The sequence below is a fragment of the Kogia breviceps genome, chromosome 8, assembly GCF_026419965.1.
Source record: "Kogia breviceps isolate mKogBre1 chromosome 8, mKogBre1 haplotype 1, whole genome shotgun sequence".
Taxonomy (NCBI): Eukaryota; Metazoa; Chordata; class Mammalia; order Artiodactyla; family Physeteridae; genus Kogia; species Kogia breviceps.
Window position 1 is genome coordinate 107,649,900 of NC_081317.1, and position 16,481 is coordinate 107,666,380.

A 16,481-nucleotide genomic window follows, 5' to 3' on the forward strand; every position below is an offset into this window, starting at 1 on the left:
CGCCAACTTGGCGTCTGACCTTGGGCAGGCCCTGGCTCTCTCCAGGCTAATTGTTTTCTTCTGCAAGGGGCTTGGGCTAGACGATCCTCCTTAATCCTCGTTGATTCCCTCTTCATCCCCCTGAGAGACTCCAGTTCTCAGTTCTTTCTTGGGCCCCATCCCCACACCATACTGACCAATCTGCATGGCCTGATCCCAGGAATGGGATGGTCTGAAGGACCCCCTCCTTTCCCACAGCCCACCTGCCTGGCCGAGTTCAAGCAGATCAAGTCCATCAGGTGCCTCCCGCTGGAGGAGGGCCAGGCGGTACTGCAGCTAGGCATTGAAGGCGCCCCTCAGGTGAGCATCTCCGGGCACCCGGAAGCTTGGAAACATTGGGAACGGCTGCAGGCTGGGATCTCCTGCTCAGGCCAGCCTGGAGGGGGCTTCCCTGACTGCTGAGATCTTGTTAAGAAAATGGCACCTAGTTCTTAGACAAGGTAGCAGGATGATGATAAATTAAAGAAACTATCTCAGGAAGCAACGTTGTTGTTAAAAATGTCAAGAAAGAAGTTGTAGGAGATTGGGGGAGGGGCGGGGGTAAAGAGATCAGAAATCAAGGTATGGGTCAGAGGTCTAACTTTGAACAAGTGACAATGACTCAGAATCAAGACCTTGGGGCCCCAGGGCTTTTTGTGGGTGGGAGAATCAGAGAGACCTCCGGCTGTGAACAGTTTGTCTATCTCTCCTTTCATCCGTCTGTCCTCTTCCCTTCTCTCAGTTTCTGCTCTTGCATACTGAGCACCTCCTAGGTGCAAGGCATGTGCTATGCCCTGAAGGACCAGAATAAGCCAACACGGAACTGCCTTCCTAGAGTGTAGGGTGGTCAGTTGGGAGAGGTGATGAGAGCGCCCTCTGGCGGCGGTGGGAAATGCAAGCTGAGCCCCAGGAGAGGGGGCTGAAGGCGTCCAGGCCGGGGGTGGGCAACAGAGTCCTGCAGTTTCTTCTCCAGTCCCTTGGGGTGGACTCTAGCCAAGGCTCTGGGGTCTCATCCTTGGCTGGTCTCTTCCCTACAGTCCTTGTCCATCAAAACCTCCTCTCTGGCAGAGGCCGAGAACATGGCGGACCTCATAGACGGTTACTGCCGGCTGCAGGGGGAGCACAAAGGCTCTCTCATCATTCGACCCAAGAAAGGTGTGTTTCCACTCGAAGGTAAATTGGACCAACGGGCAGATGGCGGCACAGCTGAGCCAAGCCCCGCTCCCCCACCCCCCCACCCCGCCCAGAGGCAGAGCGGGAGAAGCTAAACCATTGACTGGTATGTGAATGAAGAGGCTTTGGAGGTGTGGGGTTGGGGCTCACCCAGCCCTGTTGGTTGCTCCCCGTGGTCCCATGCTGGGTCCTCGGCTACAGCCCTGGCCCCGCTGGCCAAGGGCTGCATGGGGGCTGGCTTCTAGAGGAGAGGATCTGTAGCCCCGGGAAGATCAGAGCTATTGCCAGAACAGGGCTGGTCCCTCCTCTTTGGGGATGGAGTCAGAAAGCAGAGGTCAGGCTGGAACACTCAACAGTGGCAGAGGAAGCCTGAGAGTTTCTTCTACTAAAAAGATTCCAATTCAGGCCAGACGCCTACCCAGCTTCCACTCCGACTTTCAGGGGCCACAGAAAGGTGGGAGGGGCGTCCCTTGTGTTGGCCCCTAGGAGCAGTGCAGCCAGGACCCGGTGTCCCTGACTGCAGCTCCCCCTCCTCCTCCCCTCTACCCAGATGGTGAGAAGCGGGACAGCCTGCCCCAGATCCCCACACTGTGAGTACACCCGGAAGGCGGGGAACTGGCCCCGCACTCGGCCTGTGTCTTCGCAGGAAAGGCAGAACAAACAGGGAGCCTCCCCCCCATGGTTTCTAGTTTCTGGGCCCCAGGAGAAAATGCTGGAACCCCAGCATTTCACAAGTGGTGATTTTTCACCAGTAAATTTCTCCCAGAAAAATTCATGCAGGGATATCCCTGTGTCCTAATGCCACCTGGCATCATCTTTAGTGGGGGGAGGGGGTGGTATTGTTGATGTTCCTTCCCTCCTGCCCCCTGGCTGCCTGGGCCGTGCTCCCAGGTTACTGCCATAAGGACAGGCTGCTTCTCCAGGCAGGGTGGGTGGGAGAGAGGGGGCTGAGGCTGCTCTGGGGGAGCATTGCCAGGCTCTGAGCTCACTTGGCTCCTGCCCTCCCGTCTCCCCCTATAGAAACCTAGAGGCTCGGCGACCCCACCTCTCAGAAAGCTGCAGCATAGGTAAGCCTGCCCATCTGCTGTCCTCTGCCTGCACCCAGAGCCTCTCTTCTGCCTGCTCTTGTGACATCATCAAGTATTCCCTCAAAGTTGCAGAAAAATGAACTTCCCCCATGACTGCTCAATGACGGCTTAAAATATCATTAATCATAACAGTTAACCTATGATGGGCAGCTAGTACGGGGCACCGTGTTTGTCTTGGTCAGCTCAGTCTCCATAACAGAAACCACAGGCCCAGGGGCTTAACCAACAGATACTGATTTCTCACAGCTCTGGAGGCTGGAAGTCTAAGGTCAAGGTACCAGCATGGCTGGGTCCTGGTGAGGGCTCTCGTCCTGGCTTGCAGACAGCCGCCTTCTGTGTGTCCTCACATGGTGGAGAGATGGAGAGATCTGGTCTCTCTTCCTCTTCTTCTAAGGACACTAATGCCATCATAGGGGCTCCACCCTCATGACCTCATCTAAACCTAATCACCCCCCAAAGGCCCCAGCTCCAAATACCATCACACTGGGGATCAGAGTCTCAACATAAGCATTTGGAGCGGGGGACACAACATTCAGTTCATGACAGCATTAAACACATAATAGGTATTATTTTATGTAATCTTTGCATTCCCCAGAAACATTCATTTCACAGGAAGGGAAGCAGATTAAAGGAGACGAACCAACTTGCCCCAAATAACAGCCACAAGCAGCAGTGAGCAAGGACTCAGGCTGAGGTCCCTGGGCCCTGTGGCCACTCTGAAATGCAGGACAGGAGCCCAGTTCTTTTCTGGCTCCTCCCCACACCCCTCCCGGTGATGTCAGCTTGGTTCCACTGGCCTGCACGGGGGAGCCCCACACCTGGTTCCTGGTGGTGCCCCCTGAAGCATCTTGCCCATGGGGTGTCCTCCTTCTGTCATTCCAGAATCAGACATCTATGCAGAGATTCCCGACGAGACCCTGCGAAGATCAGGAGGTAGATCCCTGACCGCCCCACCCCACCCCTGCACGTCAACCACAGCCAGGGCGCTGGGAAGTGACATTTGGGGACACGTGTGACACCAAAGGGGGACTTTCTTTCCTTCCTTTGTCCTCTCCCACGTGTACCTCAGACAAGGACAAAGCTGAGTGAGGCATCTTTGATTTTGAAAACGGAGATCATTGTTTCTATCCCCACACTATCCAACTTTTGTGTGCCCTGGGGAGGGGGGCGGAAGGAACCTAAACCTGTGGATATGGGAGCCAGCCTTCGGAGGGAACAACTCTCCCCCTGTCTGAGACAATGAAACCTTCTAGATCCCCCAGCCCAGCCCAGCCCCTGGATCCTGGCTGAGGGGTTGGCGGGGGCGGGGGTGGGTCTGGTAACACTTGGGCAGGAGGGGGCGGAGCCTGGTGATAGGGCCTGCAGGTGCTCAGATGCCCAGGGACGCAGGTGTGCAGATTCCCAGGGATGCAGATACTCAGATTCCCAGGGGTGTCAGCTGGTTTCTGCACTCCAGGACTGTCTTGCTTTCTCCACCTGTGCAGGCCCACAGTATGGCATTGCCCGGGAAGATGTGGTCCTGAATCGTATTCTTGGTGAAGGCTTTTTTGGGGAGGTCTACGAAGGTGTCTACACGAGTCACGTGAGTTCCAGACTCTTCCCTGACACTCCTCCTCTGCTCTTCTGCAGAATGAGAAAGGAGCTCGAATACTCTAGAGTTGGAGGTGGCTGCCGTGGTGTGTGGATCTTCCCCAACTTGGTCTTTGCAGTATTTATGAAATACGCAGGGAGTGATGAAAACAAGAGTCATTTCCAAGAAAGGCAGCAATAGCAGGGATCCAAAGAGAGGCAGCACCTGCCGGGGGGTGACTGACTCTTGGTGGGAGAGCACAGTGGGGAGGCGCCAAGTAGTGCAATTGTGAGAAAAGGAAGGGTGCGATCTGAGGCCGCCGGGGGGGCGGGACAGGGTTTGCCTTCGCGGCTGTGCTTCTACCAGGCCTGGGGGAAAAGCCAGAGCAGAGGAAAGGGGCAGCAAAAATGTCAAAACCGATGAGAAAGAGAAAGAGTCCAGGACGCCATGTCTGACAACGACCTTGCACGTGCCCCAAACAAGCCCGCAGACTTTGGGCAGGTCACGTGGCCCCTCAGGCTCCGTGTCTTCATCTGGACAGCCCGGGCCTCGGGGGATCTGATCTCGAAAGTTCTTCCAGTCCTGATCAGGAAGAAGGGGGTGGGGAGGGGAGGAGGGGAAGAGACAGAGGAAGAGCAGGCTTTGTGGAGACCCAGACGCCCAGACATCACCTGTTTCCCTGGGGCAAGACCACCGCGGGAACGCCGGGGAGGGAAGTGCTGGGCGGGACTGAGGGGCCCTGGACACACTCTTATTACAGAAAGGGGAGAAAATCAACGTGGCTGTAAAGACCTGCAAGAAAGACTGCACTCTGGACAGCAAGGAGAAGTTCGTGAGTGAGGCAGGTAGGCGTCCCCGAGGAGGCCCCCAGACCGGGAGCTGGAAAAGGCCCCGAGACTACGCAGACCCGGAGACAGGGAGGGCCCGGAGCGGGGCCCGGGAGGCCATGGACCGCACCGGCGCCCACAGGGGAGGAGGGTTGCGCCGCTGTCTCCAGGTTGGACCAGCCAAGCCCGATTCTCACCTTGGACCTTAGAAGGGCTCGGGCCCGTCTCTCTCGTCGCCACTTTCAGTGATCATGAGGAACCTGGAGCACCCTCACATCGTGAAGCTGATCGGCATAATTGAAGAGGAGCCCACCTGGATCATCATGGAGCTCTACCCCTACGGGGAGGTGAGCTGGAGGGGGCCCAGGAGGACCCCTGCAACGACAGCTGGGCTGCAGTGGAGCAGCGCCTCGGGGGGCGGGGGAAGCGCTCAGAGCCCGGGGGCCCTTAACTCCCAGCTGAAAGAGCCCAGAGGCCGCTTGGAGAGGAAGTTGCTAGACAGTCCTGCCAGCCTGGGTGGCAGCCTCCCCCTACCCCCCAGCTCCATGCCCCAGCCGGGCCGGACCCTCAGGGCATCTTCCCCTTCCCGCAGCTGGGCCACTACCTGGAGCGAAACAAGAACTGCCTGAAGGTACTCACGCTTGTCCTGTACTCGCTGCAGATCTGCAAGGCCATGGCCTACCTGGAGAGCATCAACTGTGTCCACAGGTGGGGCTGGGAGGGGAGCCTGGAGAGGTTGGGGTCAAGCAGGGCTTTGTAGCCGCACAGAACAGGGGTGAGGGCGTGGCTTTGGTCCTGCCAGTGTGACAATGTGATCACCCTCTCTGAACCCATCTCCTCCTCGGAAGAGCAGAACAGCAATACGTTCCTCCCAGGATTGCTATTAAGAGGAAATCTGAAGTCCGAGGTGTCTGCCTGTAGCTCCGTGCCGTCTAGGCCGCCTCCCCCGGGGGGTTCTGGGAAATCACCTCCCTGCTTGCTCCTCGCTTACTGTCCTCCAGCAGTTCCATTTCGTGGCACCTGGCCAGGCAGGAGAGACTGGGTCCTGGCAGCGCTAGCATGATCTTGGGGTTCGGGGCCCTGCCAGCCCAAGTGGCTTGCACTGCCCTGGTCCCCGGCACCTCCAGGCTGCCAAGACCAATCCTCCTCCATCTGGCTGTGGAGCTGGCCCCTTCTCCACCCGGCTTTGTCCCCATTCCCTGAAAGGGGGTCGCCACCATGGGGAACATGATCCCCTGCAGGAGAGAGCCGGGGTGCTCTCAGAGCCCTGGGGTGAGCGGGTGAATTCTTCAATGCAAGCCCATCAACCTCAGATATGTAGCCGTGTGGGTGACACGACACAAAGCTACGTGGGGAGATACGAACGTTCATTCATTCATTCATTCCCTCACTCATGCAACTAATATTATCGAACTCGGCTCCGGGATGAAGTCATAATCAAAACAGACAAAAATGCCTTTCCTTGTGAAGCTCCTCTTCTAGCATCTTCTAGGGTGAATAGTCATGGGGCAAAGGTGGTGGGATACTAGATTTGCAGCTTTGTGTGAAGTTGTCGTGCTTTGAAGTCATCTTTTCAATAATAAAGAAAAACGGCAGGGTGTGGAGCCTGCCTGGGAGAAGCGAGAGGGGAGCCAGTTTGGGGCTAGAAGTGATGCCGGGAGTATGCGGTAACTGAGTCAGCGAGGGCTCCTGGGGGTGGTGAGAGCTCAGCTCTGGGCTGATGCTCTTCTCCACCGGCCAGCTGCTGGGCACGTTCCACCAGCTCTCTGCCCCGGTCTCCTCCTCTGTACCGGGGTTCTGAGGGTCCCTGCGTCACGGCTTGGGTGTGTGTAGTCTCTGGAGGGTCCTGGCTAGCCCAGTGCTTCCTGGAAGTGAGCTGTGCGCAGCTGCTGGAACCACAGAACAAGAAGAGGTTAACTGTGACCAGGAGAGTGGCTGGGCTTCTTCCCTGAAGAGTCAGCAGGGTGACGCATCCCCGGCAGAGGGGACAGTACAGGCTGCAGGGCGGTGACTGGAGCAAGTCTGGGGGACCGAGACAGGCGTGGAGGTGGAGACGCGGGAGAAGGGGTTGATGGGGACAGGGCTCAGCAACGAGGTGGAGGGAGACGACAGGCCTGTGTGTGGCAGGGACGGTGGGCCAGCCGAGGCTCCCGCCTGAGCTGGGCTCCGGCCAGACGGCTCGTGGGTCCAGGAAGGACTGACCGACAGAAGCTGCCCGATTCTGCTCCGGAGGCCGGGGCCCTGAAGCTCTCTCCTCCTTTGCTTCTCTGTCCATCTGTCTGTCTGTCTCTCTGTCCCCCTGAAGCACTCTGAACCGACTCACCGGTGTCTTTGCCTCTTCCCTCCAGGGACATCGCTGTCCGGAACATCCTGGTGGCCTCCCCTGAGTGTGTGAAGCTGGGGGACTTCGGCCTTTCCCGGTACATTGAGGATGAGGAGTATTACAAAGGTGAGGTGCAGGTAGTGTTACGGCTTTGTCCCCTGGAGGGGTCGCTGAAGCCAAAATCCCCCCAAAAGGTGACTGTTAGGTAAGCCCAGGCCAACAGTCTCTGGAGAATAGGCTGCATTTCTGGATAAATCTGGATGTCCTCTAATAACTACTGTAAACCCTTTGTCCACCCAAAGCTTCTGTGACGCGTCTCCCCATCAAATGGATGTCCCCCGAGTCCATTAACTTCCGCCGCTTCACGACGGCCAGTGACGTCTGGATGTTTGGTGAGTGGACTTTCTGGAGGGCGTGGAAAAGTGTTCGAGTCTCACCTCTCTGACCAGGTTAAGAGGGGGCACAGGAAGCAGGGGTCTGGACCCCCAGGTTCTGTGTTGCTGCAGCCACTGAGAAGTCCCAGAAGTGGGGAGGCCAGTGGTGGGTCGGGGGTGACATGGGCTAAGGGCCAGCCTGGGTTCATCTTCCCAGAAAAGGCTCTTGAGATGAGCATGTGCTCCACCGACCAGCCCCGGGACCAAGGTTGGCCACCCTGGAGGGGATCCTCAAAGGCAAAGCTGAGGTTTTCTCCGAGAAGGAGGTGCAGGGTGAGGTGAAAGCAAAACCAGGTGACGGATGGACAGCGAAGCGCTTACAGAGCACACAGCCATGTAGATTCTCCCTCTCAGGTCCCCAAAGCCAGCCTAGTAAAAGCTCATTAATATTCTTCCCATTTTCCAGATGAGGAAACTGAGGCTCCGGCGAGTCAGGGGCTTGCCTGTGATCACACAGGCAGCAAGCATTGGTGCTAGGCTTTGAACACCGGCTTGCTTTCTTTCTTTTTATTTTTTTTTAAAGATTAATTCCCACTGGAGTATAATTGCTTTACAATGTTGTGTTAGTGTCTGCTGTACAGCAAAGTGAATCAGCTATACATCTGCATATATCCACTCTTTTTTAGTTTCCCTTCCCATTCGGTCACCACAGAGCCCTAGTAGCGTTCCCTGTGCTGTACAGTAGGTTCTCATCAGTTACCTATTTTATACGTAGTAGTGTATATACGTCCCAACTGACACATATACCAGCTTTCTGTTGGAGGTTCCACCCACTCCTAAGAGAAGGCACTAGCGGTCCCGATGACGTGCCTCTGATGGTCCCCTCCTCATCCCACAGACCCTAAGAGCTCCGTGTGGAAGGGGCCGGGGGGGGGGGCGGGGGGATTAGTTCGCTTATGGACGCAGGTGATGGGTCCCTTGGTGGGCCGCCACGGTGAGCAAGATCCCAGGGATGCTATAGGGGGAGCGAGGGAATGCACTGCCCGGTTGTTCCCGGGGAGGGTGGGCTGCCTCTCTGGGCAAGAGTTTCCCACCCCCCAGCAGGGGCCCTGAGACCTCTCCTCCCGCCCTCAGCCGTGTGCATGTGGGAAATCCTGAGCTTTGGGAAGCAGCCCTTCTTCTGGCTGGAGAACAAGGATGTCATCGGGGTGCTCGAGAAGGGGGACCGGCTGCCCAAGCCTGACCTCTGCCCACCTGTTCTCTACACCCTCATGACCCGCTGCTGGGACTACGACCCCAGCGAGCGGCCCCGCTTCACTGAGCTCGTGTGCAGCCTCAGGTGAGCAAGGAGGCCGGGGGGGTGGGGGGTGCAGGCCCAGGGCCCCTGAAGAGCAAGTCTCCTCTTCAATAGCACTTACAGGTTTACAACATCCTTCCTTAAACAAGATGCAGCCGGCATCCTGGTCCCCTCCGAGAGACAGGGGGGGAATTCAGGCTCAGCTGGTGACTCAGTGCCCAAGGCATGGCAGGTGGGGCTGGGACTTGCCCCGGGACCGCCCCCCCCCCCCCCGCCCTCATCCCACCCCCTTGGCCAACAGCACAGCGCCACGTGTCCAAGCGGAGTTAGCCCGTCCTCCCAGCGGAGGAGGCCTTACAGAGGCTCAGTGCTGTGTCAAAGGCTGGAGGCTGAACCCGAGTTCACTGTCGGATATGAACTCAGAGACGCAGAGTGGGCTGCACCATCTCTGCCTCTCTTAACCGCGAGCACAGGGCGTTGCTCCTAGTACGTGCCCAGAAAATATATTTTAGGTTTGAACCCAAAGGCTGCATCAGACTTTCACTGCAGTGTCTGTGCTCTCTGCTGAGGTTTGGGGTGCATCTTACAGGCACCCAGCCTGGGCACGGGACCTGCTTCCCTGGCAGCACCCCTGTGCGTCTCCTCTGCCTCTGATTGTTCCCCCCAGACAGCAGGGAAAGGAGGGATTTTTGGCTGTGAACAGTGACCAGGCATCCCCTCTCCCTTCTGAATGAAGCACTGGTGGCCTGAGGGTCTGATCCTTCTCACGTGCCCAAGAGCCATTACCCCCCGGGTGCTGGGAGATCCTCGGTGAAGGTGGCTGTTGGAGAGCCTTTTAGAGGGTAATCCTGTTTCCTTGGTGGCCCGCCTGCCACCAGCGCCCCCGTGGGTGGTCTGACTTCTTTTGTCATCCTTTAGGGCGAGGGTCAGCAAACTTTTTCTACAAAAGGTCAGACAATAAATATCTGTGGTTTTGCAGGCTGTACAGTCTCTGTTGGAAACCACTCAACTCTGCCGTAGCTCGGAAGCAGCCGAAGACGATACGTAAAATGCATGAGTGTAGCTGGGTTTCAGTGACACGTTATTTGCGGACACTGAAATGGAATTTCATGTAATTTTGACATGTCCTAAAATACTTTTCTTCTTTTAATGTTTTTGAATCATTCAAACATGTGAAAACCATACTTAGTTTAAAGCTACACAAAAAATAGGTAGGGGACCGTATTTGGCCTTGTGGGCCTAGTTTGCTGGCTCCTACGTTAGGGAAGCTAGTGTTTTTTGGTGTTTTTTTTTTTTTTTTTTTTTTTTTTTGCAGTACGCAGGCCTCTCATTGCTGTGGCCTCTCCCGTTGCGGAGCACAGGCTCAGAGGCCATGGCACACAGGCCCAGCCGCTCCGCGGCATGTGGGATCCTCCCAGACCGGGGCATGAACCTGTGTCCCCTGCATCGGCAGGCGGACTCTCAACCACTGCGCCACCAGGGAAGCCCAGGAAGCTAGTGTTTAATTAATGTTAAGCACTGTTGTCAACATGTGGGCATTTTTTTCGGAGAAGGAAAATAGCCCCCAGAAAACTGCCCTGTGGGGAGGAGCCCCAGGGGGAGGCTTGGAACCCCAGGTCCAGGCAATGGGAAATATACTGCATTTGTTTGCGGGCGGGGCTGCAACACAGTCTGCAAGACCTCCAGCTTAGAAGGCCTCTCTGTTCCTGACTCTCTCCTCATTGACGCTCCTGATTAATTCTAGACTCATCTGTTGGTCCCTTATAAGGGAGATTTGAGAAGCCAAAGGGTTCCGGGAGAAAAGCGTTTGAAAGACGTAACTTGAGGGGCTCAGAAGCTCTGGGGTCACGGGGTCTTCATTCATTCTGGAGGCTTGAGACACGTGGGGAGCCTCTCAGATGACCCTGATGACCCCAGGATACCTCCCTCAGGCCCCAGCCTGACGGTCCTCCACTGGAGCTAAGAAAGGATTTCATGAGGGCTTCCAATCTTTGGGGGTAGGAAGAACTCTCTTAATGTTGAATTTTGAGAACTCTTCCATGTAACATACACTTTTATTTTTTTTTTATTTATTTATTTTTTTATTTATTTATTTTTTTTGTGGTACGCGGGCCTCTCACTGTTGTGGTGGAGCGCAGGCTCCGGACGCACAGGCTCAGCGGCCATGGCTCACGGGCCCAGCCGCTCTGCGGCATGTGGGATCTTCCCGGACCGGGGCACGAATCCGTGTCCCCTGTATCGGCAGGCGGACTCTCAACCACTGCGCCACCAGGGAAGCCCAACATACACTTTTAGAAGCCACTGATTGACAGAATGCAGTAAAGCCGTATAATGAATTCTTTATTGCACACAATATAATGCATATACATCTGAAAACACAATACCAAATATTGTATATTTAGTAATACTGTTAAAAATTATTAAAGAAGACAATTTAAGTGATACAGACAAACTTTATTTAACACTCCATGAAGTGGCAGCCTCCGTTCCCAAGGGCCAGAGTGCAAAATGGGGTGGAAGTCAGGACGCTTTTACAAGGAAGAGAAAAATAGAGGATGAATAGAGAACAGGAAGTACGTATAAAGCCCAGAGCTGGTTTGGCGTTTGGGGTGGCCGGCTGGATGGTATTTTGTTTCTGGTCAAGCAGAGCATTTAGAGGGACACGAAAGTTATCTGCATTTTGGCTTGCTGATGTGAGCCCCTGGGCCGGAGCAGCTCCATCTTGGGCTTAGACGTTTATTTCAACAGCACATAGTACTTGTCTACAGACAGGGCTTGGTGCACATGTGAACACGTGGACTCGTGGACCCCCTGTAATTATTCGAGTCCTCTGAGGTCTGTGATTCCCAGGTTGGGAACCACTGGATTGGGTTAAAAAGGAAAGAAGCACGCACTTAGCTAATCTGGGAGGGAATCCACAACCCTTTCCCATTAGCACACACCAGGAATGCATGGGTGGGAGGTTCAATGAAAAATAGGAGATGCAGAGCACGGGCCTCTGTCGTGAGGTTGTCGGGGACATCAGAAATCTACGCAGGTGATCAGTGCCAATAGGAGGGACAGGAGGGCAAGAGGCATGGGGACGTGGGCAGGAGACACACTCGCACTGTCCGGGTGGGCTAGGACTCGTTCTCCGAGGACTTTTCCCCACCCTGGACCCATTCCGTGATCCTCTCAGCCTCGGTGAGGGGGGCCGCAGCATCCGTATTGCAGCCTGTCTCCAAGGGGTCTCCCCAGTGCGTTCTGCAGAGGACATGGGAATGGGAGCACAGAGAGGAGCCCCCAGTAGCATTTTTTTTTTTTTTTTTTTGCGGTACGCGGGCCTCTCACCGCTGTGGCCTCTCCCGTTGCGGAGCACAGGCTCCGGACGCGCAGGCGCAGCGGCCACAGCTCACGGGCCCAGCCGCTCTGCGGCACGTGGGAACTTCCCGGACCGGGGCACGAACCCGTGTCCCCTGCGTCGGCAGGCGGACTCTCAACCACTGCGCCACCAGGGAACCCCCCCCACCAGTAGCATTTTTGACCCTATTTCTCTCTCCTTATCTGACCTGACTCCCCGGCAGTGACATTTATCAGATGGAGAAGGACGTCGCCATAGAGCAGGAGAGGAACGCGCGATACCGACCTCCCAAAATCTTGGAGCCCACGGCCTTCCAGGAACCCCCACCCAAGGTGAGCCAAGCCCTGGCCTCACTGGCCCCATGCATCACAGCCGAGCTGGGCCCCTGTGCGGCCCCTCCCAGGCCTGGCTGCGTAACTCCCCTCACAGCGTAGGTAGGATCGCACCCTACGGTCCTCTCAGCCCTTCGACCCAACCATCCATCAGCACGCCGGCAGATGGAATCTGAGACAGCAAGAGAGCAGGCACCTTGTGGGACGGCTGCGGCAGGCGATCACCCTGGAAATGTCTCCCTTGAGAGACCGGAGCACTCTTCCTTTCCGTGTTTCCACCCTTGAGGGTACATGGCGGGGAGCATCCTTGGGCCCCTGAGGTCCAGCCTCCGATGTCCATGGCATCTCTGGGCACAGGAGCCAGTGCCCCGCTGCCCCGCTATTAGGTGGGTGGGTTGCGAGGGACCGTCCCTGTGGTAGTCAGCTCGGGGTGCCACACAAAGCACCACAGACCGGGCGGCTTAAAAAACAGACAGCGTGGAGGCTGGGAAGTCCAAGACCAAGGTGCTGGCAGATTCCCGTCTGGTGAGGACTCTCTCTCTTCCTGGCTGGCAGATGTCCACCTTCTCACATGTCCTCACACAGTGAGGAGAGTGAGCTCTGGTGCCTATTATTATCATTATTGTTGTTGTTGTTATAATTAGGGCACTGATCCCATCATAGGGGCCCTACCCTTGTTACCTCATCTGACCCTAATTACCTCCCGAAGGCCCCACCTCCAAATACCTTCACATGGGGGTTAGGACTTCAACATAAGAGTGGGGGGGGGGCGACACTCAGTCCATAACAAGTCCCTATGGATGCAGGGCCCTTTTCACCGTCCCCCTGCCTGCTGCGGGTGCGTGAGCCTTCCATGACCCACCTCTGGATGTCTGTGGCTCTCGAGTGCTAATTTGGCAGGCACTCCCACATCCACGGAGGCTACACACAGAGATCAGTAACCCCTCCAATTAGCGGCAGCCCCCAGGAGGGCAGAGAGGCTGGCCTCCCTGTACCTTCCCGTCACTCAGTAGTAACAGATGTGCAGTTAGTGGACGCGTATGATTTTAATGGTAACTTTGTTCCTCATCTTCCTCATTCTGAACGAGCCCGACCTGTTTCCTACCTGAAATTCCCCTTGGTGAGCTGTGCTCACTCAAGGAGAGGGACAGGGACTGACTGATTTCTGTGTTCTCTCTCCAGCCCAGCCGGCCCAAGTACAGACCCCCTCCACAAACCAACCTTCTGGCACCCAAGCTGCAATTCCAGGTAAACCTGTAACCAGAGGGCTGGGGAAGTTCAGGGCCATTCCTCATCTCGGTCCTTCCTGAAATTCCATCCTCGTGCCTTAGAGGAGACGTAGTCACCTGTTGGGGCAGTGGAGACAGCCTGCACTGGCTCTTCTTGGGCACCCAGAAAAGAACTAACATACCCTTTATGATGTTTAAACATACCCTTTTGTGATGTTTAAAACAGTGGGGTTTTTTTTTTTAAGGTGTGTATTATATATACACATACCTGTGGGTTAATCATATCTGTCAAATTTGTAACATGATGGTAGAATATAACTCCTTTCTGAAGAGTCCTGAAGGAGGAGACGTACTCAGTAGGTCAGTAACACACAAGGACCCCTGGTATGCACCACGTCACGGGGAGGGCTGTTGGATGGAAGAGAGAGGCCACCGTGTCTGTGCTGACTTCTAGCCAAGAGCCATGTATGTTGCTCCGCCGTGTCTCCCAAACGGGGCCAATGAAATGCCCACACCTTGTTCTTTGTTAGCTCCTGGAAAGCGAGTCCTGTTTCTCCCGTGGAGCTCTTGTATCGTTTCTTTGTGCTCGTGTTTGTAGCAGCTAATTGTCCACCGTCTTGCCTTGTCCCTGTGCCTGGTGCTTCTTTGCTTCTCCTGAATAGGTCCCTGAGGGTCTGTGTGCCAGCTCACCCACGCTCACCAGCCCTATGGAGTATCCATCTCCCGTAAACTCTCTGCACACCCCACCTCTCCACCGGCACAATGTCTTCAAGCGCCACAGCATGCGGGTAAGAGGGCTCTGCATGCTGGGTCCCAGCCAGGACCGAAGAGACTGCTAGAGGGAGGTACCTGGGATACCGGGAACCCCACGTCCTCGGGCTCAGGAGGTGCCCTCCTTGTACCAGTCAGGCCACTGAGGGGCTCTGTGACTCCCTCTCCTCTGCAAGCACATCAGAGTTCAGGGGCCAAGCCAGGTGCTGCTCTTGAGGACACCAGCTGGACCCAGACCTGCCCCATCCCTACTCTGGTACTGTGGCGAAGGATGTCAAGTCTCCCCCCCTTCCTTCAGCCCTGGCGATAGTGTGAAAGCTCATGGGAAGAGAGCAATCAAGCCTGATGGTGCCAGAAAAGTAAAAGATCCTGGAGGTTCCGCCCTGCTCTGCCCTCCTGTCTGATTCTTGTGGTTGCTCAGTCTCTCCTCAGTCAAAGGAAAGGCTTTCTTGTGGCTGCCACTCCTGCTGCTTTGTAGAAGTTGCTGCTATAGAGACGGAGCTTGGGGACTAGTGAGGGGCTAAGCCACACCCTCCCCAGTCACCTCTTTGTTTCCAGCTGCCAATGAGGCCCTGATCGTTTGTGGACTAGCTTCTAATTGTCTTGTTAAAAAAAGAAAACAAAAAGCACCTTTGCCCGTCCACTTGTAACTTGTCCTCACCCATCTTCTCCTTCAATCCAAATGGTCCCTGTGGTCAGTTGCTACGAACACTCGATATATTTTACTAAACGGAGTCTTGATATGTGACATAACAGACTAAAGCCCTCATTATTTTAGCTCTAACTCCATTACCATGCATGCTATTTCAGGCTCACTATATAAGACTCTAAAAATTGAGGGGAAACTACGTTTCTATTATAATACATTTACAAAATGTAGGAAAGTATGTGGAGATATCCTGTGCCATTATTCTTAATTTAGTAAAACTTTGACATGATTAAGATAACTTCGAATTCTAGGCAGTGAGATCTTAGTGGAATCAATATTGCCCTGACCTAGCTCATTTTTCTCTTTTACATTAATTGAACCAATTTATATCTTAGCATATACTTAACGATAATAAAACTGCATTTTTAAGCATGCACTGTCATATAGGCAGTGTTCAATTCCTCCACTCTCCTGCCCTTGACTCTTTATTCATGATGAATTGAGTTTTAGTGAGATTGGCTTTAAAGTGTGTCCTTTCAGTAAGAAGGTATTTTGTACATTTGAGGGACGGCACTGCCTTTGTCTAATCCCTGATTCACCATAAGGACTTTGTTCAGTTCCGTAAAGACAGACTGTGCGGCAGGAAAAGAAGACCTTTTCTGTCAGGGGTTTAGAAGCACTTGCCATAAGGAAAGTCTGCCTAAAAGAACGTAATGAGCATTTCTTAAAATAAGAAAAAAAAAAAAAGTTAAAAACATAAAATCCATTTTATGGTATACATCAGAAACATCGAGAAAGCCTCTTCCAGGCAGAATGCTGAAAAGGTATAACAGGCTCCCTGCAAAGCATTTGAAAGCATTTAACAAAAATCAGAGATTTCTGTTCCCACAAAAACAATTTTTTCTACTGACTAACTCTATTGCCTAACTCATCTGAGAACCTGTGGGATTCCATACCAGAGTGAGGATGGCAGCAATCTCCCTCTTGAAGACCTCACAATTGAGGTTTAAAATAGTAATAGAATTCCATAAACAGCACCTTTTGTAAGGGACGCTTTGCTGGGCTCTGTCCTAGGTTCTGAAGGGAGAGCTGCCTTCAGTGAGCTTACCATCAGCCAGAAGGAACAGGGCAGGTGCATACTTGCCTGAAATGCAAACCAGAAAGCTGTGAGTGGCACAGAGAGGTACAGCGAAAGCACAGTGGGAGTTCAGAGCGAAAAACAACTCTTTCCGGCTCCTTTTCTGCAGCTGGGCCTCAGTGGATGGGGAAGATTCGGAGGGGAAAATACTGGGATGCAGGGGATGAAAGAGGCAGAAGCATCCGTTGGAGCAAAGATTGAGTGATGGGAAACCGTAGGATGAGTGCAGGAGCTGCTTTTCTAGAACAAGGAGGGTGCGTGTGGAGGTAGAAATAAGACTGGCAGGATGGGGGTGTGGCCAATTTACAAAAGGTGTCAAAGCTTATCAGAGTCTTTTCTAAACACCACAAGG

The 16,481-nt window shown here is 54.5% G+C and overlaps 1 protein-coding gene across 13 annotated transcripts in view; it reads left to right on the forward strand.

Moving 5' to 3' along the window:
- The window catches only part of PTK2B (protein tyrosine kinase 2 beta), a 127,257-nt gene that overhangs the window by 102,547 nt on the left and 8,229 nt on the right, over positions 1 to 16,481 (forward strand). For 7 of the 13 annotated variants that reach the window (XM_059071717.2, XM_067039940.1, XM_067039937.1 and 4 more), the window contains 15 exons: positions 238 to 339; positions 1,056 to 1,173; positions 1,742 to 1,781; positions 2,212 to 2,258; positions 3,162 to 3,212; positions 3,764 to 3,861; positions 4,610 to 4,694; positions 4,923 to 5,023; positions 5,269 to 5,384; positions 7,025 to 7,125; positions 7,302 to 7,391; positions 8,508 to 8,712; positions 12,234 to 12,342; positions 13,525 to 13,590; positions 14,234 to 14,359. In XM_059071717.2, the coding sequence (XP_058927700.1) occupies positions 238 to 339; positions 1,056 to 1,173; positions 1,742 to 1,781; positions 2,212 to 2,258; positions 3,162 to 3,212; positions 3,764 to 3,861; positions 4,610 to 4,694; positions 4,923 to 5,023; positions 5,269 to 5,384; positions 7,025 to 7,125; positions 7,302 to 7,391; positions 8,508 to 8,712; positions 12,234 to 12,342; positions 13,525 to 13,590; positions 14,234 to 14,359 (1,455 nt within the window). Of the gene's footprint in view, positions 1 to 237; positions 340 to 1,055; positions 1,192 to 1,741; positions 1,782 to 2,211; positions 2,259 to 3,161; positions 3,213 to 3,763; positions 3,862 to 4,609; positions 4,695 to 4,922; positions 5,024 to 5,268; positions 5,385 to 7,024; positions 7,126 to 7,301; positions 7,392 to 8,507; positions 8,713 to 12,233; positions 12,343 to 13,524; positions 13,591 to 14,233; positions 14,360 to 16,481 lie in introns of all 13 variants that reach the window. The other 6 variants (XM_059071715.2, XM_059071720.2, XM_067039939.1 and 3 more) reach the window with 1 other exon arrangement.